This window comes from Sinocyclocheilus rhinocerous, unplaced genomic scaffold, assembly GCF_001515625.1.
Source record: "Sinocyclocheilus rhinocerous isolate Xijiao unplaced genomic scaffold, SAMN03320098_v1.1 scaffold1467, whole genome shotgun sequence".
NCBI lineage: Eukaryota > Metazoa > Chordata > Actinopteri > Cypriniformes > Cyprinidae > Sinocyclocheilus > Sinocyclocheilus rhinocerous.
The window spans coordinates 235,054-245,966 of NW_015647960.1; the positions used below are offsets into that span (position 1 = coordinate 235,054).

General features: G+C 34.8%; 1 protein-coding gene across 1 annotated transcript in view; it reads left to right on the top strand.

Annotated features, from left to right (window-relative positions):
- The window catches only part of LOC107709482 (ADAMTS-like protein 3), a 200,839-nt gene that overhangs the window by 147,607 nt on the left and 42,319 nt on the right, over positions 1-10,913 (top strand). The window contains exons 9-12 of the mRNA XM_016513974.1: positions 7,358-7,515; positions 9,093-9,204; positions 10,264-10,402; positions 10,557-10,607. Of these exons, the coding sequence (XP_016369460.1) occupies positions 7,358-7,515; positions 9,093-9,204; positions 10,264-10,402; positions 10,557-10,607 (460 nt within the window). The remainder of the gene's footprint in view (positions 1-7,357; positions 7,516-9,092; positions 9,205-10,263; positions 10,403-10,556; positions 10,608-10,913) is intronic.

Sequence of the window (10,913 nt, forward strand, 5' to 3'; positions counted from 1 at the left end):
ATTTGTGAATCGCGTCCTGTGCATTTGTAGATCACTGTACACATTTGTGGATCGCTCGCTGTGCATTTGTGAATGGCTTTGCTGACAATCCACAAACGCGTGGACTCCACCCACCGTCTACTCGAGCCAATCAGATAACAGCCACACTTCGCTGACCAATCGTAGCACGTTCTCGTTATAACCAATCATGTTTTGCTTTATAATCAGAGCGGTCTCGTCCTGAAATAATTTCATTCATCTGCATTGGCTCAAATAGGGCCATAAAAATTGGTACAGTAAAAGATGTTTAAAATTGGATTTCGTTAGACCATTAGACTGTGTATCAAGCCAAGCCACAGTATTATATTTTACGTGCCATTGAAAATGCCAGAGAAACGGCGCTATGGGAACAGCGGCATACTGGATAAAGACAAGTTTTGGAAGCATCATGTTATTTAAGATGGAAAGAAAAGCGTCAATAACTGACTAATAAATAACTGGATTCAACCTCATGATAAACATACGAGTTTGTTTAATAGCCGTCACACAACAGCCAACAGCGTTTTTCAGTCAAGCCGTTTAAATGATGTATATGCTATGTGGATCTAACAATGTATACCGCATTATAAATAATATTTTCAAACGTTAATTAAAAGTATTATAAAGTTGCCATTGTTTGGGTAGGAACAATATATATGTGGTTCTTTTTTAAATGTGGTGCAGGTGTGTTGAATAAAAAAAATGCATATAAATGTAAGACGAGATATTTATTGGTTAAAACACTTAATCACGCAAACGATATTTCATATCAGAATCAGACTCACTAGTTTTGATTGTAAAAGTTACTTAACAGCATCCAAAGTTAATGCGTTTTTTATTTACATCGTCCATTCACAAATCCCCAGTACACGCTGCAGTGATGCTGAGGCTGGTACCCAGATGGTCATTTGGGCCCATATTTGATATTATATGTGTTATTATGCCCTATATGTGTCACTGTGATCGTGCTTTAAAAGGCCGAAATTAATAAGCCATTGTGTCATGTTTTACGCCGTGTCTCTGCTCACTGTCGCGCTGCGCTGCAACAGCTGTAACTGCTGTAACTGCAACTGGACTCATCAAAGCAAATGTGCAAATCATTTGTTTTTCATCGTGTCGCGCCACGTCCAGTGTAGACAGGATCGCTGATTATAATTATTTCTATTTGCTTTGGACGCGTGGCGAGGGTGTTACTGATCATGCTCAGGATCTGTGAGTGATTATCCTCATTCACTGATTCTGATGGAAATATAAAGAAGCCTTTCACTCCAACAATCTTTTAGAAACAGGATTTTTTTTAACCACACAAACAGCACTTCAGCTCAATTTGAACGAATTGTCCGTATTATGCAGTTCCTTACAGGGGTGCAAATGAATCTGCTCCCGGCCTGATTATAAAGCAAAACGTGATTGGTTATAACGAGAACGTGCTACGATTGGTCAGCGAAGTGTGGCTGTTATCTGATTGGCTCGATTAGACGGTGGGTGGAGTCCACGCATTTGTGGATTGTCAGCGTCTTGATGCTAGAAATGTTTCAAAATCCACAAATGCATGCAGCGGTCTACAAATGCACAGAAAGCCATTCACAAATGCACAGCGAGTGATCCACGAATGTGTACAGTGATCTACAAATGCACAGGACGCGATTCACAAATGAATGCCAGGCAAATGTTTTTGTGACATAAAATATTTTGTGAATATGTTTTTTATTTGCAAATCTCATTTTATTTATTTGTGAATAAAATTCATGTTTGTGAAACTCTACTATTTATTTGTGAATCTCATTCTATTTATTTGTCAATATGTTTAATTTTTGTTAATCTCTTTACATTTATTTGTGGATCATAATCTATTTTTTTGGAATTATGCAACAATTCTATCTCCATACTTCTGGGTCTAATCCTTGACTTGACATAAAACTCTCATGTATGAAGTCTCTGCTTTTTCTGTCAGTTAGAAGCCATATAAGACTAGTTAGGACTGAAAAGGATTTTCTTTGGAGAATCAACATTATCAATATGAATTAATCCAGCATTCTTCCACAGGACCGAGGCCTTAGTGTGCAGTTATTATATTGTGTCACAGGATTTTGAGAATTAGTGAGACGACATATTCAGCTGTCAAAGAGTTTTCCACACTCTCTAGTTTTTGTCCCAGAAAGATTTTCCACAGTCTGAAAGTTAACACTATTGGGGAAGATTCATTTGAATGACAACTCCTGGTTTTATTTCATCCTAAAATCAACTGAAATACAATAAGATATTGTATTTGGCATAAAGAAAGTGAAACTTATTTATGCATTTATTTGTTTATTTACACAGCGATTAAAAGAAGTAGGCTTATATGCAAATGTATGCAAATATAATACTTTTTTATGCATTTTGGGGTAAAATATAAATCAAATATGTTTTTGAACGGCTTTGTGAGATTTATCCACGTTTGAGTATAATATTTGATTATGTAGGATTTCTTTGTAAATAATCTTGCAAACTATATAGAAAATCATTTTGATTATATACTGTAGGATAACTTTAATTTATATTAACTTTATATTTAGCATTCAATTAGGAATCTAGGAATATACTATACTGGATATATAGGACTTCATTATAAATAATCTTGCAAATTATATAGAAAATTATCTTGATTAAATAGGATAACTTTAATGTATATTAACTTAATTAATAAAGTTATATTTAGCATAAAGAAAGTAAAAAAAAAACATTCATTCATTATTTATTTTAATATTATTTTCATGGCAATTAAAGGACTAGGCTTAATGCAAATATAGGCTTGTATGAAAAATAATACTTTATTTATTTATTTTAATTTAATTAGATTTATTTCTTTTGCGGTGCAATATCACCCAAAATGTGTTTTTGAAAGGCTTTGTGAGATTCATCCATATTTGAGCAATTCTTTATTTAATAATATATTGTATTTGATTATATAGGCCATGGAATCATGGAAATTTATAGGAAATTTTCTTGATTATATGGAATAACTTTCACTGCATATTTACTAGGGGTGGGAATCACCAGAGGCTTCACGATATGATATTATCACGATACTTGTGCCACGATACAATATTATTGCGATTTTAAATATATTGCGATATTCTGCGATATATTGCAATTTATTACCTTTTTCCAACTTCAAATTATGTCCCCAAAGGAAAGCTTTGACAACATCTGTTTTAACTCAAAAGAAAAATTTCTCAGTTTATGTCAAGACTTTATTATTCTACCAAATAGTATAATAAAAGATCGATAATTGGCGTCCGTGTATCGATACAGTATTGCCGCGGAAAATATCGCGATACTATGCTGTATCGATTTTTTCCCCCACCCCTAATATTTACACAAAATCAAACCTTCAATGAAAATCTGTCCTCTCACACTGTCATTTCAGTTATCTTGAGTATTTTCCCCTTTTTTTTTCTTCCTAACATTTATGAATTTTAATCAATCTGTAACATCTTTGCTTCTTTCAGGAAGTTGTCTCAGGCAATCAGAAGCGTCTACGATTGACTTGCCAAAGAGCTCTTCCAACATCTGCAATATAGTCTGAACTTTACAATACTTCCACAGTGACACAACCAAACTGTATTTGACACGGTCGCCTGGTATAGTAGCACAGTGTGGGAATGCATATGGATTTTATATCTATATCTAGCCTGAAAGACCAAAAAAGAGAGATTTCCTATTACCTGAGTGGGACTGGCAAAAGAGGTTTGAGGGAACTTTGGGATAGAGCAGAAGAATGAAGTGTTCATGTAGGCTAATTTGTGGTGGCTGAGAGCCCGGTACGATGGAGACAGGGCCAGTAATCTAGCAGACTTCCATAACGGACACACAGAGTATGTCGAAGTCCAATCCCAGTGATCCGTTCCACATCTGACTGACCCACACTCACACGTACACACTTCCGTTCTGTGGAAAACCACTATTTTCCCTGAACACACACTGATATCTAAACCCTTTAACCTGTGTATAACTCCTTTTTAGTTGCAAACTAAACATCCATCGAGAACTACAGGGCATTTAGTGGATGTTTGACTTGTCAGATGTTTTAAAAATGGGGTTCGAGTGACCTGAAGTTTTCTTGAACCAATCAACTATCCCAAAGCTTAAAGGGGTCATATGACGTTGCTAAAAAGAACATTATTTTGTGTATTTAGTGTAATGCAATGTGTTTATGCGGTTTAAGGTTAAAAAAACCACATTATTTTCCACATAATGTACATTATTGTTTCTCCTCTATGCCCCGCCTTTTTGAAACGTGTCGATTTTTACAAAGCTCATCGTTCTGAAAAGCGAGGTGTACGCTGATTGGCCAGCTATCCAGTGCGTTGTGATTTGCCGAATACCTCAAGTGTGTGACGGAAATGTTACTCCCTTTACCATACTGTGATGCCGTGTCCCGGTGCAACGAGACAAAACCAATATAGCCCATTACAAACAAGGCATTTGTTGCATCCAGTGGGGACATATTTACGGATTATAATGACTTATACTGTCTTTTTTACGCATTGCGTTGCTGCGCGCCGCGTAAACATAAAACCATGTCTGCATTTGTGATCAGAGAAACAACAAACAACAAGCGCTACTCTACACTGCTCAAAACTTGCGTTTGAATCGTCAGTGGCAAATTCTTTAAATATGAAAACGTACTTACAGGCTGTGAGTCAGAAGAGCCAGACTGTCCTTGTAAATTTGGAATTGCCCCACTTTATAGAAACAAACTTTGTGCACAGCCGGCATTGTAGGCTACTCTCCCAGGATCAGGAAACAGTCCTCCATAAAATGCCACAGTGACGTAGACATGTGGGGACGTGTTTAAACGAGGCGTTATAGGAGGGAGTGGACGAGTCTTAACTTTTATAAAGAATATCTCTTTGGGTTTGAGACTTTAGTCTTTGGAACTTTAGGGATCTTATCTATTCACGAACAGCTTGTAACAGTCCAAAGAGAAAGGAAAACTTGAAATTGCATCATATGACCCCTTTAAGTAATGAATTGGGAAATGTTTGCCATACAGAAAATACCTTAAAAGACTAGGAAAATAAAGAAAACAAATACGTATAATCTAACAGCCAGGTTTATAAACTTGCCCTATAGATTTGTTCATTGAAATGTTGTAGATATAACTCTTTTATAATGTGCCAATAATTGCATTGTTAATTGTTTCAAGTCGTAAAATATCAAATCACCGTTCATTGTTGAAAATACTCAGTGGGATCTTAACAATTTCAGATATAAATAAATGTCTTTCCGTTGTTTGCAAATTGATACACTGGTTTGGAAATAATTTGCGGGTCCTTTATGTAAATAGAGCAACAGAACAACATGTGTTAGCAGTAAGGGAAAATCAAACAACTGGTCAGAGCGGCTAGAGAGCGGCTGAATATAATTATGCCTTCTTTTTCTAAACAACTCTCAAAAAGATTCAATTCCCACGTTGTCTGCTCTTATTGAGGGCGTCTTGTGATAAAAATTGGCAGCTAACTCTTTTTTTGCTCAGACAAACAGATTGGATGATGATTTTTCTGTGATGTGGCAGGTTACATATTAGAATGGCTGTGTTGAGAACTTAATGTAGGAGTGAGAGATCCAAAGATTAAAATAAGGATTTGAATGGTTATTTGCTAACACTTTAGATTAGGGAACACACATTTACTATGAGCTAAGAGTTTTCCCAAAATAAACTCCTAATTTGCTGCTTATTGATAGTAAGTAAGGTAGTTGTTGTACTAGTTATGTTTAGGTACTGGGAAGATTTATGAGTACTAATAAACAGCCAATAATAAGATGCATGCTAATAAGCAACTAGTTAATAGTAAATGGTGTTTCTCTAATTTAAAGTGTTACCTTTTTTATATCACATTATTTCAAATTTGGGCACAGAGTTCATGTGAAATGCAGTTTGCAAATGATTTTACTTTTATAAAATTACATATTTCAGAGGAAACAGAATATTCAACAAGAAAAGGTTTAGGGTGGACATTTATTGGATCAAAGTGGGCATTACATACTAAAATGGGGGCTGATGGATGGATGGATGATACTATAGATGGATGGATGGATACATATATGTGACGCTGGACCACAAAACCAGTCATAAGTAGCACGGGTATATTTGTAGCAATAGCCAAAAATACATTGTATGGGTCAAAATGATCGATTTTTCTTTTATGCCAAAAATCATTAGAATATCAAGTAAAGATCATGATCCATGAAGATATTTTGTAAATTTCCTACCGAAATATATAAAATATGAAATATACAAAAACAACAGTTTTGATTAGAAATATACATTGCTAAGGACTTTATTTGGACAACTTTAAAGGCGATTTTCTTAATATTTGGATTTTTTTGCACCCTCAGATTCCAGATTTTCAAATAGTTGTATCTCGGCCAAATATTGTCCTATCCTAACAAACCATACATCAATTGAAAGCTTATTTATTCAGCTTTCAGATGAAAAATTGACACTTAAGACTGGTTTTGTGGTCCAGGGTCACATATGGATAGATACTATCGATGGGATGGATGGATAGTATGGGTAGCATGGATGGATGGATACATATGGATGGATGGATATATGGATAGATACGATAGGTAGATTGATACATACTATAGATATATGGATGGATACTATAGATGGATGGATAGTATGGGTAGCGTGGATGGATGGATACATATGGATGGATGGATATATGGATAGATACGATAGGTAGATTGATACATACTATAGATATATGGATGGATACTATAGATGGATGGATAGATAGATACTATAGATAGATACTGTAGATAGATTGATGGGTAGTTAGATAAACATATAAAAAATGCATAAATTGGGGCCATTTAGTTTGGAGAAAATTGTAAACAATATGATTTAATACTCCATATTTCCTGTCCTCCTTCAGCTCTTCAACTCTTTCATTAAAAAGTGGCAAAAAGACCCAAAATCTTATCATTGAATCATTTCAGTAATGGAGTCAGTGGTGTAACTTCATTAACTGAAAAGACCTATGTGAGATTTTAGTTTTTAAAAGAGTTGTAGGCGATTTCATCTGTTCAACTTCTGTCAGACACTGATCACTTCAACCGCACAACCTCTATCTAAATCCCTACCCATCCAAAGACATGTCAGCCAACCCCAACATGCAGAGTGATAGAGTAAAGTGTGAACCGCTCCACTGACAGTTAGCACTGTCTCAGAAACAGGTGTGGTTTCTCAGGACACCTGTTTCAGCACTATCTGTCGTAGTAGCAATACTTTGTGTGGTAATCCCGCATAATCACTCATAGAACCTTAAATGTCATATTTCAGTGATTGAAGCTCATGCACCAAACAGCAAGAGAGAAGAGGTGGTGTTCAGCTCTTCAGGTCCTCACACTCTGGGTAACAACACAGTGGAGTACCAGAGAGGAGCAGAAAGACAGACGCTCCGCTGCTACGGACCGCTGTCTGCAGACTTTACAATAAAGGTGAGGTTTTTTTTGATGGAGTGATATCTCCTGTTGTGTTGGAGTTTCCAGCTGAACTTATAAGTCATCTACTTCAAGCACCCCCTAAAATAAAAGAGAACTAGTTACACAAAAAGTGAAACCTCTATCATCATTTACTCATTCTAATCTCCACTATTTTCTTTTTTCCATAACATACAAAAGGAGAATGTTGAGGCACTTCTTTTCAACACAACAAACGTGGATGGTCTGTTGTATTCATAATGCTTTTAAGACAAAACTACAAATGAGATTTGAGAATTGTACATTTTTTATGATTGTTTTCCCCCCCAATTTTTATTATATATAATTATAAATATGTATATGGTTTGATTTGATTTATAATAATAATAATAATGCAAGTTTATAGTTATACAAATAATAATTAAAATGCATTATATCTAAATATATATATTAACTCTGTGAAGCCTGACATGAAATAATAGTCAAAAAATAAAATGTAAAATATATATATTATTAAAAAACAATTACAAAAAAAAAAAAAAAATTTGTAATCAAAATTTTTGCATCATATTTTATACATCAGGCTATTATGACTCACATACTATGATATAGGAAATTATGGAGGTCCTTCCTTTTATGTCTAAGTAAGATGTTATTCACATGCTTAGTTTTAATATCAAATCTCTGTAATTTTTATTGTGGGGGCAAAACATATAATGCAGTGATGATCGAGAGATGAGCAAATAAATGTCCCTCAAATGCCTGATGTATCATATTTGATACTCACATTTTAACATGATTTTTCTAAACAAGTTGCTGCAGTCCAGTAAGTGAAATATTGCTAACAATATAAGTTATTCTTATGTTTACTTCATAAAAATCAATAAAAATTGCACAGCAAAAAGACATGTGAACCACAACCTGAAGGGAGACATTTTTACAACTATACTAATATGCCTTTTACTTGCTAAAAAAGTATAAACTGCCAATCGAAATCCAGAGGTCATATATCATTTCATTTATAAAAGGTAGATTAAATTATTTTTATTTAATTTGGCATTGTCATTTTCACAAACCCTCTGCAGTTCCATCATGAACCTGTAGTGTTTTTAGATGTATTGAATACTAATGACTGTGAAAGTTGCATGCAAACTGAAGCTTCATGATGAGTTTAAAGCAGCAGAGAGAATCAGTGTTTACTCTCCACGTGAAACTGTAAACACGGCACAATATGATTGTAATCATGTTAGACTTTCTCATCTCGTGACCTGAGGATTCTTGATTAGTCTTGACACCGCGGCTTACTGTAATTGAACATGACTCATTACTGTAGTTAATTGCAGCATCACGCAAACAGTATTTAACTAATCATCACAGTCCCAGAAATCAAGACTAGAGGATATTCAGTGGCAGATGATGCATGCTGTGTTTTATATGGAAATTATGACATGAGTTGGACTGTGGACCCCTTGAGTAAATTTGCTGCTTATTATACATGTCAAAAACATGTCCAAAAGTGATTAGGAATATGGCTATTAAAAGTAAACGACATTACTTTTAAGTAATCATTATAAGTGAATTCGGGTTCTCCCCAGGTGAAGTACGCTGGCCTTAAAGACACAGTGATGCAGTTCATGTTTTACCAGCCTATTCGCTACCAGTGGAGGGAAACTGACTTCTTCCCCTGCTCTGTCACCTGTGGAGGGGGTAAGTGTTATAGATTGATTAGATACAGTGATTTTTAATCATTCCCAGTGATTTGAATGGTTTGAATTCACTAAAAGCACTCGTTGGCCCACCTACAGTTATGATGCTTTAAAATCTGGAATCTGATAAGCCAATAATAATTTTCAGATTATGGCTGATTACTGATAATGAATGACCAAATGATCAAATTCTTCACTATTTTGTCTAAATGAATGAAAAATAAAAGCGATGTCATAAAAGAGAATCAGTGATTTTGAATGCAACAAGTGAATTTTAATCACAAAATCTGAATGTACCATATAATAATGGATATTTATTTGCTAAAGATTACAGAGGTAAAAAAGGATTAGTGTTTTTAAAAATTAACTTTGAGTGTTAGATGAAGGCAAATATATAATCTAAATGTAAAAATGGAGGAAATGAACAGTATAATAAAAAAAATTGAGAAAAAAAATTGAAATATATTCAATATCATTGTCAATACCAAAAATTTAAAATCTAATATGTGCTCTAAAATTTAGCAGATAATTGATGTGGTACCTATATATCATGTATTAATATGTGATGCATGCGTTATCATGTATACTACTTAAAATCCTGCCTACATAGGGTGCAATTGTCATAAGCAGTTACTGTTTTTAATTTCTGAAAGTTGTTGGACACGTTTTTGGCTAATATTGATTTATGACGAACATTTGAAGAGTCTCACCCCTAAAGATATTTGTCAGCTTCAGATGTAAAAATAAGTTCAAATAAATAACAAGCAAGTACAAATAAATTCAATATCTGCTGATATATATCAACGAATAGCAATACAGATAAATTAAAAATATCTCTCATATTGGCAAATAGTTGATTTGTTACCTGCATTAATACGATTCATGCATGCATTATCATACATACTATTTAAAATGCAGCCAACATAGGATGCAATTGTCATAAACCGTAACTGTTTTCGATTCTGAAAGTTGCTGGACACTTTTTTGGCTAATATTGATTTCTGATCAATCTATGACTGTTAGTTTTGATGCTTAATGGTGCTTTGTGTCGTCCCTGAAGGTTATCAGCTCAATTCGGCTGACTGTATGGACATTCGTTACAACAAATCGGTTGCGGAGCACCTGTGCCACAGCTTCCCAGAGAACACCAAACCCACACCCAAACTCAAGGAGTGCAACATGGATCCCTGCCTTGAAAGGCAGGTTCTGTCTTATCGATCTCTGCTGCACACCCTGCATGACAAAACGCAATGAGCGAAGAATGAATCTCAATAACCCAGAGAGTGTCTGTGCATGAGCTTATGATCGTGTGGATAATGGCTTGAAGGGCTAATGGTGTTTGTTTTTCTGCAGTGATGGTTTCAAGGAAGTGATGCCCTATGACCAGTACCAGCCTCTACCACGGTATGAAGTTATTTACTGTACAACACTCTTACTGCTCACATACTGATAGAGATCACTGATGCTCACTGACAGAATTGAACATCATTCATCAGGACCAACTTTGACTTTGAATGTTAATTTGACAACTCTGAAAGCTTAACAATGGCTCTAAGGAAGTAGTTTTAATACTTTCAAGAATGATATATATATATATATAATTCCTGAAAGTGCTGTATCATTGCTGTATCATTGCTCTTTTGTTGATTTTGACTGCTTCCATTATCCTCATTTGTAAGTCACTTTGGATAAAAGTGTCTGCTAAATGTC